Source organism: Caenorhabditis briggsae, assembly GCF_000004555.2.
Source record: "Caenorhabditis briggsae complete genome, chrV, whole genome shotgun sequence".
Lineage (NCBI taxonomy): Eukaryota > Metazoa > Nematoda > Chromadorea > Rhabditida > Rhabditidae > Caenorhabditis > Caenorhabditis briggsae.
In genome coordinates, this window is record NC_013488.2 from 16,967,631 (window position 1) to 16,982,892 (window position 15,262).

General features: G+C 36.7%; 6 protein-coding genes across 6 annotated transcripts; 3 read left to right on the forward strand and 3 right to left on the reverse strand.

The window, feature by feature from the left end:
- Positions 1 to 374: 374 nt before the first annotated feature.
- On the forward strand, positions 375 to 3,113 carry CBG22845 (the record flags this gene model as incomplete). The annotated part of the gene is made up of 6 exons (XM_002638251.1): positions 375 to 476; positions 626 to 757; positions 934 to 1,056; positions 1,545 to 1,612; positions 1,907 to 2,162; positions 2,964 to 3,113. The coding sequence occupies 6 exons, from the start codon at positions 375 to 377 to the stop codon at positions 3,111 to 3,113; spliced, it is 831 nt and encodes a 276-aa protein (XP_002638297.1).
- A 272-nt stretch (positions 3,114 to 3,385) lies between these two features.
- On the forward strand, positions 3,386 to 3,769 carry CBG22844 (the record flags this gene model as incomplete). The annotated part of the gene is made up of 1 exon (XM_002638250.1): positions 3,386 to 3,769. One exon carries the CDS (start codon positions 3,386 to 3,388, stop codon positions 3,767 to 3,769), a length of 384 nt encoding a protein of 127 aa, XP_002638296.1.
- Positions 3,770 to 4,033: 264 nt separating this feature from the next.
- On the reverse strand, positions 4,034 to 4,993 carry CBG22843 (the record flags this gene model as incomplete). Its single annotated transcript, XM_002638249.1, has 3 exons — positions 4,034 to 4,413; positions 4,600 to 4,858; positions 4,910 to 4,993. 3 exons carry the CDS (start codon positions 4,991 to 4,993, stop codon positions 4,034 to 4,036), a joined length of 723 nt encoding a protein of 240 aa, XP_002638295.1.
- Positions 4,994 to 5,410: 417 nt separating this feature from the next.
- On the forward strand, positions 5,411 to 6,368 carry CBG22842 (the record flags this gene model as incomplete). The annotated part of the gene is made up of 3 exons (XM_002638248.1): positions 5,411 to 5,494; positions 5,544 to 5,802; positions 5,989 to 6,368. The coding sequence occupies 3 exons, from the start codon at positions 5,411 to 5,413 to the stop codon at positions 6,366 to 6,368; spliced, it is 723 nt and encodes a 240-aa protein (XP_002638294.1).
- Positions 6,369 to 6,633: 265 nt separating this feature from the next.
- CBG22841 lies at positions 6,634 to 8,179 on the reverse strand (the record flags this gene model as incomplete). The annotated part of the gene is made up of 2 exons (XM_045238413.1): positions 6,634 to 7,083; positions 8,081 to 8,179. The coding sequence occupies 2 exons, from the start codon at positions 8,177 to 8,179 to the stop codon at positions 6,634 to 6,636; spliced, it is 549 nt and encodes a 182-aa protein (XP_045097672.1).
- Positions 8,180 to 9,019: 840 nt separating this feature from the next.
- CBG22840 lies at positions 9,020 to 10,452 on the reverse strand (the record flags this gene model as incomplete). Its single annotated transcript, XM_002638246.1, has 4 exons — positions 9,020 to 9,386; positions 9,428 to 9,512; positions 10,075 to 10,264; positions 10,309 to 10,452. 4 exons carry the CDS (start codon positions 10,450 to 10,452, stop codon positions 9,020 to 9,022), a joined length of 786 nt encoding a protein of 261 aa, XP_002638292.1.
- Between the last annotated feature and the right edge of the window lie 4,810 nt (positions 10,453 to 15,262).

Below are 15,262 nucleotides of genomic sequence, written 5' to 3' on the forward strand. Positions count from 1 at the left end.
CATTTGAATTTTTTTTTGAAAATTCAGGAAAAAGTTAAAATTTCGAAATTCCATCAATTTTTTTTGAGATTTTGAGAACTTTCAAAATTTTCACAAACTCCAAAAAAGACAACAAACACATACATAATTACCCCTCTTACACCTACAACATCCAACCGATTCCACTTATGCGACTACAAAGTCCACCACTTTCTCTAACTGTCTAATTCTCTTCTCTCTCTTTCTCTCTCACTCTCTCTCTCTCTCTCTCTCTCTCTCTCTCTCTCTCTCTCCTTATCTATAATTGTCATCATCTGTCCGCGGTCTTCCTATAAATACAAAACAACCTTGGAAATTCTCCAAGGAAATTGTTACTTGTTCCTTTCCAAAAAAAAATGTTTGACTGTTGTTTTCTTCTATTTTCTCTAATTTTTGGAGCCATTTTTATGTATTTGAAGGACCTTTTCACTCCTCCACAAATCAAAGACAAACCAGAGGTATATTTATATTTTTAGATTTCGAAATTTATTAGAATTTCTTAATTTCCTAGATTTTTTGGATTCTCGATCCAATTCTTTTGAAAAAATCAGTTAATCACCTAATTGAGCATCCCTAATTAACCACAAAAATAATTTTAATGTTTCAGATTCAAAAAAAGGACTACAAGCGAGATACAGTATACCTTTATCAGTATGGAAGACTCAAGAACTGTCCACATTTGTCACCGTTTTGTATGAAAATCGAAGTTTTGTGCAGGATTTATAAAATTCCATATGAGGTGAGCATCTTTTCCGAGAAGTTGGCGGCCTAGAAATCCAAAATTTCTAGGCTACTGAGTCGATTTTTGTCTTAGAACCTCGAAAATTCCTAACCCACTTAAGACATTGGTGACCTAGAATCTCAAATTTCAGACTTTCTGGGTCATAATTTTTTCAAGAATCCAGAATTTTTCAGATCGTTGAATGCACAACAATGCGATCCAGAAATGGACTTTTACCATTTATCGAATTGAATGGAGACCACATTTCGGATTCGGATCTCATTGAAATGCGTCTGAAATCGCATTTTAAGATTCCGGTAAGAATTTTGAAATTTTCGAAAATGAGGAAAATAATTGGGTCAAAATAAAGTTCTCAAGAATCCTAAATGTTTTTAACATTGCCGATATTGTTAGAGATCTACAAAAAAAACCCAAAAATAGCTTTGAAAAACTGCCTTAAAGTACCGTAAACACTCTAATAGAACGCCACCCGAATCGTCAAATTTGAGCCCATGTATCTCTTTTCTGTGAGAGATATCAAAAAGTGATAAACTAATAGAATGTTGCTGATATCATGATAAACATTTTATTAGTTGACAACTTTTTGATATCTTTCAAAAGAAGTGAGATATATAGGCTCAAAGCGGACGGTCCGGGTGGCGTTCTATTAGAGTCTTTACGGTACCTCAAATTTGTCGAATAAATTTTCTAAAATAGTCAAAAATAGCTCAAAAGCCGCTAGAATAAGTTCCATTAACATCTGAACGATATAATGTTTTTTAATTCTGAGAAAAACATTTTTCAGACTCTTTCCGGCGATCTGGAAACCCAATCGGTTGCATTGAGCAAAATGACATTTTTCCATCTTTTTCAGTAAGTTTTCCTTTTTTTTCAAAATCTAAAAAATATTGCAAAGAAACTTCATACATAGATTCTTTGAATAAAACTAAACTCATTTATACGTTTATACACTCAAACGTTAAATCTTTAGCTCAAGATAATTGAGTCCAAAGTTGACGATTTAGTTGGGCGGTTCGGTTGGGTTATTTGAGGAAATACGGTATTTTGAAACTTTTCTTGAGTTTCAACATTTAAAAAAATTTTACAAGTTTTGAATTCCCGTCTGTTCAACAGTTTTTATTTGTCAAAATTGTCTAAAATTTCCAGCATAATCTATCGATTCAAAACTGCTGAACATGCTTTCTACGAAACCATCTATCGCCTTGTTGGAATGCCTCAAGCCCTTAAATTCCTATTTCTCCCATTTGTAAAAGCAAGTGTTGGAAAACGATTTTATGCCAGGAATACTGGAGCAATTGGAGATTTCGAATTGAAGGAATTGGATGAATTTTTGCATAAAGATTTGGAAATCATTCAGAATACGATGAAGGGAAAATTCTTGTTTGGAGATGAGATTACAGCGGTGAGTAGGGAAAATTCAAATTTCAGCAATTCAGAAATTCAGAAATTCAAAAATTCAGAAATTCAGAAATTCAAAAATTTAGAAATTCAAAAATTTAGAAATTCAGAAATTCAGCAATTCAGAAATTCAAAAATTTAGAAATTCAAAAATTCAAAAATTCAAAAATTCAAAAATACAGAAATTCAAAAATTCAGAAATTCAGAAATGCAGAAATTCAGCAATTCAAAAATTCAGAATTTCAGAATTTCAGAAATTCAAAAATTCAGAAATTCAAAAATTCAAAAATTCAAAAATTCAAAAATACAGAAATTCAAAAATTCAGAAATTCAGAAATTCAGAAATGCAGAAATTCAGAAATTCAGAAATTCAGCAATTCAAAAATTCAGAAATTCAGAAATTCAAAAATTCAAAAATTCAGAAATTCAGAAATTCAGAAATTCAGAAATTTAGAAATTCAGAAATTCAAAAATTCAAAAATACAGAAATTCAGAAATTCAGAAATTCAGAAATTTAGAAATTCAGAAATTCAAAAATTCAAAAATACAGAAATTCAGAAATTCAGAAATTCAGAAATTCAGAAATTCAAAAATTCAAAAATTCAGAAATTCAGAAATTCAGAAATTCAGAAATTTAGAAATTCAGAAATTAAAAAATTCAGAAATTCGGAAATTCAGAAATTCAGGAATTCAGAAATTCGGAAACTCAAAAATTCAGAAATTCAAAAATTCAGAAATTCAAAAATTCAGAAATTCAGAAATTCAGAAATTAATTTTCAACGAAAATCCGTCAAATTTTTTCCAGGCCGACGCCACCGTATTCAGTCTTCTGGCTACCGTATACTACCCATTCCACACTCATGTTTCGGATGTTCTCGAAAAAGATTTCCCGAAAATTTTGGAATATATCACAAGGGTCCGCCAAGAAGTTTATCCTAATGATTTTACTCTGTAAATTTATTAAAACCTCAATTCTCAAAAAAATAAACTAAGTTTGCGGTTAAAAAATGCTTGTTTTAATTAAATAAAAGTTTGTTTTTAAAACTAAAACTCAATTTAAAAAATTTTGATTTTGAATAGTTGAACAAATGAAAATGCCAAAAATCGAAATTTGTTTGTTCTTGCTGATCCATTTTGATCTTTTTCAAATCAATCGGAAGACAAGCTGTGCAAATTTCCAAAAATTGAAAGATAATATGTATCGGAAATTTTTGTTTGGGTGCCAAAATGAATAACTTCGGCTATCAAAATATTTATTCTTGGTGGTCAACCAAGCAGTATAAAAACAAGAAAATTAAAATTAATCGTTCTGTCCATCTGTGTGTCTGTTTGTCTTCCCATCTAGCAAATCTTACAGGCCAGAGAACCTGCAATAGATGTGCATCCTCCACTACCACGACAACATCTCTCACTGGAACCTGCACATCTTACAATGCTGATTCGAGCACTGCCTGTACCGCATGGGCTGCAAATGGATTCTGCACCAACACCTTCTACACTTTGACTCAGAGAAAGGCCTATTGTGCCAGAACTTGCAGAATTTGTTACGCATTTGGTGGGCGACAAGACAAGCCGGTAGACGACCATGACAGCCAAAATATTGCATTTTAGATAGCTAGTTTTCATGACGAAATGTTTTTTTTTCAGTTTTTCTGTGTTTTCATGTCTGACCATCATGATTCATAATAAAAGAATTTACGCTGATCAATTTTACCAGCTGTGTAAACTTTGAAAAATACAGTAATATCGAAAAATGTTTGTTTGTGTGCCAAAATGAAGAACTTCCGCTATTAAAATATTTATTCTTGGTGGTCAATCAAGAAAAATAAAAAGAATAGTCGTCCTGTCCATCTGTGTGCCTGTTTGTCCTCCTATCTAGCAAATCTTACAAGTAGTCGCACAATACGCCTTTCTCTGTTCCTTGGTATAAAACTCATTGACACAGAATCCATTAGCGGCCCAAGAAGCACAAGCCGAGGCACTATCAGCTTTGTAAGTGGTACATCCGGGATTGGAAGGATTGGATGGAGAAGCTGAGCAACGACCGCACGTCTTCTTACAGTACTCATTCACAAATGGTTGCATATCGATATTGGTGCAAATTGAGATGTCGTTGGCACAATCAGTCACACCATCCACACATCCACCGTCATTACAGAATCCACACACTGATGGACAGTTTTGGGCGATTTTCTCACGCCAGATTGGAGAGAGGCATTGGGAGGGTTGGATTGTGGCACAGTTCATCGCGGGGACTGAAAATGTTGAAATTATTTTGGGATTCTGGGACATCGATCTTATATCTAGTAAATTCTGAAAGCCCCAGCGCAATTTTCAGCAGAAATAAAGCCATTTGAAGTTTTGGAAGCGAGAGATGCAGACAATAAGACACTCTAACGATCTGCGTCTCTTCTAATTATCTTCCAAGCCAATTCCCTTACACTGAGCATTGGTGCAATTGTAAGCCGGTGTCAAGCAACACATTCCACAAGTCTTTGGACAGTTCTTAATAGCTGCCTTCTTCATATCGGCATCAACTGATCCTCCATTTGGACTGGTACTGTAGCAAGCAAATGGACGTTGAACCTGGTTGCCTGCGGCTGGGAATCCGACACCTTGAGCTGATTCTTTGTAGAAAACAGCACAAGATGCATCAGGAAGGTTATTGGAGCATACGGTGGCAGAGGCGGTGTAGGAGGTCTGGAACTTTTTTTAGGTGAATCTCAAAAGTGTCTAAAAGTTTGTAGTTACCATATCGGTACAGGAGAAATCATCGGTAATGGCTGCAAGTGCTCCTGGAGCAAAAATCGTTAGAAGGAAGATGGGTCCGAACATTTTGTTGGATGTGAAGTGAAGTGATTATTGAGATGTATCAAATTGATTTTATACCAAATTTCTAAACATTCGATTTTTGATTTGTTTATACAGATGGCTGCCTTTTTTATATAGGTTCAAACTTTAAACGAAAATGAAATGAAAAACTACATTAGGAATTTACACCCACAAGCACTACAGGCTGATTCAATAGAAAATTGTCACTTATAAGAATCAAAATCGTTTCTCAGCTGTTCAAACAGGAAAGTACAGAAAATGAACTTATTGAATCAGGTGGTTTTTTAAAAAAATTGTGGGTGTAAATATCAAGTTTGAACCTTTCTAATCTGTATAAACAAATCAAGAATCGGAAGTTTAGAAATTTGGTATAAAATCAAATTGATACATCTCAATAATCACTTCACTTCTCATCCAACAATGTTCGGACTCGTCCTCCTTCTAACAATTCTTGCTCCAGGAGCCCTCGCAGCCATTACCGATGACTTCTCCTGTACCGATATGGTAACCATACATTTTCAAAAATTTTAATGATAACCAAAAAAAGTTCCAGACCTCCTACACCGCCTCTGCCACCGTATGCTCCAATAACCTTCCTGATGCATCTTGTGCTGTTTTCTACAAAGAATCAGCTCAAGGTGTCGGATTCCCAGCCGCAGGCAACCAGGTTCAACGTCCATTTGCTTGCTACAGTACCAGTCCAAATGGAGGATCAGTTGATGCCGATATGAAGAAGGCAGCTATTAAGAACTGTCCAAAGACTTGTGGAATGTGTTGCTTGACACCGGCTTACAATTGCACCAATGCTCAGTGTAAGGGAATTGGCTTGGAAGATAATTAGAAGAGACGCAGATCGTTAGAGTGTCTTATTGTCTGCATCTCTCGCTTCCAAAACTTCAAATGGCTTTATTTCTGCTGAAAATTGCGCTGGGGCTTTCAGAATTTTCTAGATATAAGATCGATGTCCCAGAATCCCAAAATAATTTCAACATTTTCAGTCCCCGCGATGAACTGTGCCACAATCCAACCCTCCCAATGCCTCTCTCCAATCTGGCGTGAGAAAATCGCCCAAAACTGTCCATCAGTGTGTGGATTCTGTAATGACGGTGGATGTGTGGATGGTGTGACTGATTGTGCCAACGACATCTCAATTTGCACCAATATCGATATGCAACCATTTGTGAATGAGTACTGTAAGAAGACGTGCGGTCGTTGCTCAGCTTCTCCATCCAATCCTTCCAATCCCGGATGTACCACTTACAAAGCTGATAGTGCCTCGGCTTGTGCTTCTTGGGCCGCTAATGGATTCTGTGTCAATGAGTTTTATACCAAGGAACAGAGAAAGGCGTATTGTGCGACTACTTGTAAGATTTGCTAGATAGGAGGACAAACAGGCACACAGATGGACAGGACGACTATTCTTTTTATTTTTCTTGATTGACCACCAAGAATAAATATTTTAATAGCGGAAGTTCTTCATTTTGGCACACAAACAAACATTTTTCGATATTACTGTATTTTTCAAAGTTTACACAGCTGGTAAAATTGATCAGCGTAAATTCTTTTATTATGAATCATGATGGTCAGACATGAAAACACAGAAAAACTGAAAAAAAAAACATTTCGTCATGAAAACTAGCTATCTAAAATGCAATATTTTGGCTGTCATGGTCGTCTACCGGTCTTGTCTTGTCTCCCACCAAATCCTCAACATATTCTGCAAGTTCTGGCACAATAGGCCTTTCTCTGAGCCAAAGTGTAGAAGGTGTTGGTGCAGAATCCATTTGCAGCCCATGCGGTACAGGCAGTGCTCGAATCAGCATTGTAAGATGTGCAGGTTCCAGTGAGAGATGTTGTCGTGGTAGTGGAGGATGCACATCTATTGCAGGTTCTCTGGCAGTAGGTGTTGACAAAGTCTTGTAGTCCGACGGTTCTGCAAATGGTGACGTCGTTGGCACAATCCAGAACAGCGTCGACGCATCCGCCAGAGTTACAGAATCCGCACGCGGAGGGGCAGTCGGTGGCGATGATGGTACGCCAGGCGGCGGAGAGACATTGGGAGGACGTGATTGTGGCACAGTTGAGACGGGGGACTGGAATACAGTAAGATTTGTAATAGAAGGGGCTTTTAGGCCTTTTTGGAAGACATATCTATTAAAACGGTCCTTTAAAAAATCTTTACTGGGCATTAAGCTTTGTAGTGATTTAATATGATAGCCTTAGTCGAAGTCCGGTTTTTCGGGGAACTCAAGGCAAAGCTTAAAGTACCTTTAGGTCCCAATAAGACTAAAAAATTGTATTTTTTAAGTTCTTGCGCGCTCTAGCCCAGATAGGCCATGTTTGAGCTCATTCTTAATACTGAAAACGGGAAAATTAAAAAAATTTGAAATTCGCAAGAAACGTTGTAAATCGGTAACGTTATACATGTTTAGAAAACTTTCAATTTCATTATGAAAGCTTCATGGTTTCATTATTATTTTTTTTTATTCCTGGCTTTTATTGATGGCCTCCTGGCTTCATGATTGTCTAGCTTCCCAGGTTCACAGACTCCTATCCCCTAGATTAAATACTTACAAGCAACATTAGAACAACTGTAAGCGGTAGTCTGACAGCACAATCCACAAGTTCTTGGGCAGTTATCCAACGCCGCCTTTTTCATATCCATCACAATACCAGCTGGAGTGGCAGTGGCGGTTGTGTAGCAGGTCAGTGGTCGTTGTTGGTCACGTCCTGGAGATGGGAATCCATCGGCGGTGACTGGTGCCGGGTAGAGGATGGCGCACGATGAGTCGGAGATGACATTGGAGCAAGCGGTGGCAGCTGGGGTCCACACGAACTGAAATATGGGGACATTAGGGGGTTGGGGGTCTTGATTCGTAAGATTTCATGTGTCCCGAGTCTTAGAACATTTGAAAAACCTAGGAAAACCGTAGTTTTTCTGATTCAAGACCACAGAGGCTCTAGGTGTATTAAAAGATTCTAGAACGTTCCAGAAAGTTTTATGAAAATCAGGGCACTTTAGAACCTTCTTAACTACTGAAACCTTTTTTTTTTTTGAAATCTTCTAGAACATTCTAAAAATCCTCTTACCGCCGTTCCATTATAGGTGGTACAATTGAGATCTCCACCGATGACTGCTTGAGCCTGTGGAGCCAAAACTGCCAAAACTAGAGAAATTAGAGCAATCATGACTTGGGATGAGCTACACTTTGGGAAGGAGCTGAAAAGTAAGGATCCCTGAGCTAGGCGGTTGCTTATATACTTTTCAATTGTTCTCGGTGTATCAATTTGTTATACTTCAGGTACAAATCATTGCCCAAAGAATGCACCCAGGGTTTTAGTTTTTTTTTTGTAATTTTTTTTTGTTTGAACACCTGTGAGCAGTTTAAGAATTGAAAATTTCACGTTTCCTAAAAATATAAGTATCCGAAAATTCAAGACTTTGTTATCACTTGGTTATTGGTATCGTTCTTCTTATCACCTATTTTTCAGTTTTTCCGATTTCCAAGTTTTCATTTTTCCAATTCTGAGAACCGTACACCCACATTTTTTAGAATATTTGTTCAGCTGTTTAGATGATTCTTGAACATTTTTGGAGTTGAAAGCTTCATTGTATCTGTGAAAGCAAATATCATCAAATGTACAGTAACTAAATGGGTTTTTGGTGTCATTTGATTGTAGTATAACATTTATTTTTGATATACTTGCAACCGGGTCTTTGCCGGGCCTTCGCGGGATCTGTCATAGCTTCTTTTAGAATTAATGTTTTTCACTAAACTAAATTAAATGAATAAATTAAATATGATAGAACTCAACGAGTGCTACAAAATGATATTACTTAAGAAACTGTGCCTTGTTTTGGAACAAAGTTACAGAAAAAAAAACAAGGCCCGCCTGGCTTGGGATCAAGAATATTATTAAGCTTACGGAAAAATTTGAAGAATTTAAATTTCAGAACATTGTTTCTCAGTTTTGTTTTCACCATTCGGGGTAGAACTTATTTTTAATATTCATTCCAGAAACTTAAATTCAGTTATCCAAAATCTCATACAACGGACATTCCTTCCCCTTCAAATTAAAAATCTTTGCCACGTGTCCACACTTTTTGACAGCATCTGATGCCCGATGAACTCCTTGAATTATCCCCATAACTTCCATTATCCTCAATTGGCAATTATCCTCTCCTATTTTTAATTTCTCGTAATTTGCCAATTCTCGAATCACCAGATTTCTCATTTTCACACATCTTTTAATACAGTAATCCGTTTGTCCATTGATTCCAAAATCCCAATAGATTAGAGCACTGCAAAGGATCATTTCTGGTTCATCCAATTTTGCAAGGTCCATCGGCATTTTTAAATTTCGATTGGAAGAATTCCAGTATGGTTGGACGATTCTGAAAAAAGCTGAAATCTGGAAAAACTCCAAAAAACCAACTCTAGTGTATTTTGATCCATATATAGTTTATCCAAATGATTTGTATCGAAAATTGCATTGTTTGGAAGGCAATATGAAGTGGATCCTGAAAGATTAGATTACTCAAAAATTGTATGTAAAATTGAAGAATTCAAAGATTCGGAAAAACCAAAAATTTTTAAAATGTTCGAAAAGTTGTCTATTTTCCCAATATTATAGCGAAAAAATTCGAAAAATGCCGTTAAAAGCGAAAAATCTTCAAAAGAAAGTTGCTAGGAGGGACGAGGATTTGAATTCTCGCGCAGTGAGAAACCTAGGCCACGGCGCCTGACAACCGTTTTTTCAAGTGGCCGACCGTGATTTTTTACGTTTTTCACATGCCGGACATGAAAACCGAAAAATCCGGAAAATTTCCATGTAAGAGAGGCGCTATGATNCNGTGGCNTAGGTTTNTCNNTGGGCGGGAATTCAAATCCTATTTTTTTTCAACGCCCTTTTTCGGGGATTTAGGATTTTTTTGAATTTTTTCGCAATAATATTAGGAAAATACATATTTTTTGAAACATTTTAAGGCAATAAAAATTTTTGGTCGGAGTCCCCCTTTAAAAAACAAAAAATTCAAACTTCCGAAAAAAAACAATACAAAAAATTCTCTATTTTTCACTTACCCATCGACCTAAACGTTGTTTCCAATTGTAAAAATGGAAGTATAAAATTTTCAGCCAACATTTTCTCCTGTTCCATTTCGAAATTTCGGGTTCTCCTTTGAAAAATCGGAATTATAGATTCAAAAATCAAATCAATATCCATTTGATAAATTTCATTGAGTTCCTGATGAGTACAGAATCTGATTGGATTCTGAAATTTTTTATTTTAATTTTGAATTGAAAAAAAAATGCTACCTGCTCCTCAAATTTTTGTCTCCTGGCCACTTCCAAATTCCTATAACCATTTCTCAATTCATCCAAAATATTTCCAGATGATTCTGCAACGTGGATTGACATTCTAGCTCCACCATAATTTCCAGCATTCCCGATTTCAGACATTTTTGGAATCGACAGTTTTGACAGGTTTTTCGAATTTGTTTCGTTAATTCACAAGTTCCAAAACAGCGTTTTTTGGGAAGTTTTGCGGATTTTGAGGTAACTTTTCGACGGAAAAATTCACCGCAAGCTCTGGAAATTGAGAATGATTAGAATTTCTGAATTTCTGAATTTCTGAATTTCTGAATTTCTGAATTTCTGAATTTCTGAATTTTTTTTTTCTGAATTTCTGAATTTCTGAATTTCTGAATTTCTGAATTTCTGAATTTCTGAATTTCTGAATTTCTGAATTTCTGAATTTCTGAATTTCTGAATTTCTGAATTTCTGAATTTCTGAATTTCTGAATTTCTGAATTTCTGAATTTCTGAATTTCTGAATTTCTGAATTTCTGAATTTCTGAATTTCTGAATTTCTGAATTTCTGAATTTCTGAATTTCTGAATTTCTGAATTTCTGAATTTCTGAATTTCTGAATTTCTGAATTTCTGAATTTCTGAATTTCCGAATTTCTCAACTTCCGAAATTCAGAATTTAGAATTTCTGAATTTCCGAAAAAATATAAAATTCAAAAAAACCTCACCTACAAGAAACCGCTCCAAATCGAATCGTATTCGAAACATCTCCACAAATTTTACAGAAACTTTCAGTGATTTTTTTAGTCATTTTCAGACGAAATAGGAAATAATAAAGAGAAAAAGAACGTTGTCATCAGGCCATCGAGACAATGATAAGATAGTGGAGACGCAGATAAAACAAGACAGGTTTTTTGTCTTATCTAATGTTACGATTACTACAAACAAAATACAAAAACTACATACTACTTTGAAATTCTCGAAAACCCCTCACAAAAACGGAAAATTCCGTCGATCGATCGTTCAAAAAAATGTTTTTAAAAGGTTTTAATCCCCCAAAAAAAAGACCCATCACATCACCGGGAGAATTCGTTTCAATTTTTCCAAACTCTTCATCTTCTTCACTGCCCGCCGCCGTCTCCGACAGTGCCGGCGTTGAATTCGCTTCGATTCGTCACCTTCAACGCCTTCAGCCTTCTCCTCGTTGAAGCTTCTACCTCTTTTTTCTTGATTCGATATCGTGTCATGTCTGCAATATTTGAATTGAAACAGTTCTGAACAAACGCGGAAAGTGGACATGCGGACGAGCGGATAACGAAGGAAAAAATAATTTCACCTAAAATTCTGCAAAAAAGCTCGCTACGCATGAAAATATGTTCAATACAGTTACATTTGACTAGTTACTGATTTCTAGGATAAAAATCAGGTGAAAAACTGCAAAAATTTGAGAGAAAAATTCATATTATTGAAGAAAATAAATATGGGTTTAAAAAAAAAATCATCCGCGCCAGCTGAGTCACTGGCGCATTTCTCGTGTCAACTTCGGTATTGGATCTAGTCCAGATCTAATTCCGAATGAACTCAGATCTAATTCAGAATTTCGAGTTATTCGATCTAATTCCGAATGAAGTCAGATCTAATTCAGAATCGTTTACCTGAGTCGGAATAAGAGGAATAATATATTTTTCAGGTGAAATACAGGTTGGTTGGTAAGTTTTCCGATTATTACGAAGTGAAAGTAGGAAAAAATCCGAGAAACAAAATTATTTCGAAAAAAAAATATGCGAATTAATGCCAATTTCAAGACTTTGTTGAATTTTTTTCAAGGTTTCTATATCGCAATTTTGAAGGAAAAACTTATTATGTTATATCATCCAGATATTTTTAACTTCCTGCCATAATTTTTCTTGCTGTGAGAAAATTCTGTGAAAACTGGAAAAATGGTCACTCTGTGAAATCTGAAAGGGAAAATGAACGATATTGGAAGATCTGAACAAAATCACATCTTATTACAACTATAGTTAGATGAATTAATCCGTATAAGATATCCATCGCCAATACGACCTGAAATTGTAGATGAAATATGGACGCGTTATGCCCAATCTCGATGGCGCGTGCGCGCATATAGCGTACTATATGCGCGCAAACGGTGTACCTATGTCGTCCATATGAGGCGCCGCGCCAACTCATATACCATGCGCAGCCGTTACCCTGTGAAGTCTGACACTTAGCAGACTAGAAGGCTTGGGCAGAATTGAATTTCGATACATTTTAAAGGGGGACTCCGACCAAAAATTTTTTGCATTAAAATGTGTTAAAATTTATTTGTTTTTCAAATATTATTGCAAAAAAATTCAAAGAAAATCCGGAATCCCCGAAAAAGGCGTTGAAAAGGAAGAAAATTCAAAAAAAAAGTGCCGCCGGGGGACGAGGATTTTCAGTGAGAAACCTAGGCCACGGCACCTGACAGCCTTTTTTTCAAGTCGCCGACAGTGGTTTTTTACGTTTTTTACCTGCCGGACATGAAATTGAAAAAAATCCGGAAAATTTGCCACGTANGAAAGGCGCCCGCTGCCGTGGCCTAGGTTTCTCACTGAAAATCCTCGTCCCCCGGCGGCACCTTTTTTTGAATTTTCTTCCTTTTCAACGCCGTTTTTTGGGAATTTCGGATTTTTTTTTTGAATTTTTTCGCAATAATATTCGGAAAATAGATAACTTTTAACACGTTTTAATGCAATACAAATTTTTGGTCGGAGTCCCCCTTTAAACTATTTCTCACGACATTTCGCCTACCATTGCACTCGGAATCTCAAAAGAATTTTAAATGGACTCGATGAGGTCGGATTTCCATTGCCGATATACTTAGGGAAATATATCTTCACAACATTACAAACATTTTAAAGGTGGGGGGGACATGAAAAAATAATGTTCTCGAAATTCCGTTTAAATATGCCTCTCGAGGAGTTGAACTTGTCGAGGCAAGTATTGGAGGTGCGGCGTCGCTACCGACTGAGCCACACAGGCAAAGAGGAAGCCGGCGCCCGAATGCATACATAAAGGCGAGGACGACCGCTGTACGCAGAGTGACATTAAGCGTTGTACACCGTTACGGTAGAATGCATACCCTGGCTACAAAAATCCTACGAAAAATATCCTGTCCCCCCACCTTTAAAAGCATTTTCTCAATATTGCTGGACGTTTTCGAAAGCGTCAAACCCAGAATATACGAACCTTTTGAAGCTTCTTCTGACTTCGCGGTTTCTCTGACTTGTCCCTTCCGAGCGGAGGATTTGCGGCATTCACGAAATTCCGAATCTTGAGTCTAAAAACGTTATTAATGACTGAATAACATAATTGTTGTTTACCTTACATGCTATCAGTGGAAAACTCCTGGAGATGTGATCGAAGGGGCGTAGACGAGATAGAACTCAGAAAAATGATTTTCTCAGTTCGACGCTGAATGAAAAAAGGATTTAATTGAAATTTTCTATTCCACTTACGGTATTCGTTCTTCGTCGTTTTCGGTTTCGAAAATCTAATCATTTTTGGATAAAAATATTTAGAAGTTTGAGCAGGAATTCATATAAAACACTGAAAATAGGAAAAAAATAGGTGATGCAAAATTCGAAATGCACGCGTCGCTTGCACGCAACGCATTCAAAACTCGCCCAGAGTTCGCCGAAGTTTGCCAAACCTGCGTCCGTCCTTCTCCTACACCACCGACTCTCTATTTCCGTCGGGGTTCGCCAAATTTCGCGAGAGTTCACTTTTATTCTCTACATGAGTGAGCTCATTTATTTCGATTCCTATGAAAGATTTCAAAAAGTTGTCAACTGATGAAAAATAGGTGACGTTATGATAAATTATTTATCAGTTGACAAATTTTTGATATCTTTGAAAAGAGCCAAGATAATTGAGCTCAAAATTGACGGTTTGGGTGGTCTTCTATTAGGGGAAATACGGTAGTCCGTTTGGGCTTTGGTCTAGAGATTGTATATCAAATACGAGTTTTATGTCTTTTTACAGATACCAAAAGTTGACTTTTTAGAGGGCATACATTTTATGATGTTTTCTCGCAATCAGCATCACTTTTTTCAACCGAGAAATTGTCCACAACTTTTGAAACTTTAAATTTCAAGTTCTGAGTATAAATTATCAATTATGAATTAAAACTGAGAAAGCGAAATATCTAAAAAAAATACATACCAAATATTATGTCATGTTTTTATCGGCAACTTAACAATTCATTCAAACTCAAACACAGGCCATTACATCAATTAATATTTTCATCAACAGTTTGCCAACAGAGATACCATAAAATTTCGCCCAAAAGGCGCACGAAACTCGCTCAAAAACCGACGGCGCTTCAACTTCGCCCAAAAGGTGCTCATAGTTCGCTCAACAGACGGCAAACCCTTAAAGGTGGGGGGACATGAAAAAAAAAGTTCTTGAAATTCCGTTCAAAGATGCCCCTCGAGGAGTTGAACTTGTGAAGGCGAGGATTGAGGGTGCGGCGCCGCTACCGACTGAGCCACGCGGGCAAAGAGAGAGCGCACGCCCGTTTGCATACATAAAGGCGAGGACGACAGCTGTACGCAGCGTGACATTAAGCGTTGTACACCGTCACGGTAGAATGCATACTCTAGCTACAAAAAACTACGAAAAATCTCCTGTCCCCCCACCTTTAACTTTCGCCCAAAAGACAACAGCCGCAGCCGAGAAGAAATATATTTGAGAATGGGCCCACGATCCAAGGGTACATCGAAAAAGGGTACATTGAGGGTACATCGAGTTCTTAGGGTACATTGGTTCTGAGGGTACATGGGATCTTAGACTGTAAGGCGTTTTAGCCAGCCTATAATTTTGAGCAGAAATCAAAATAGTATGTATAAAAATATTGATTTACTTTTTTTGTCCACCTACAGTACCGAACAATCCAATGTAGAATTCCACCACATGGA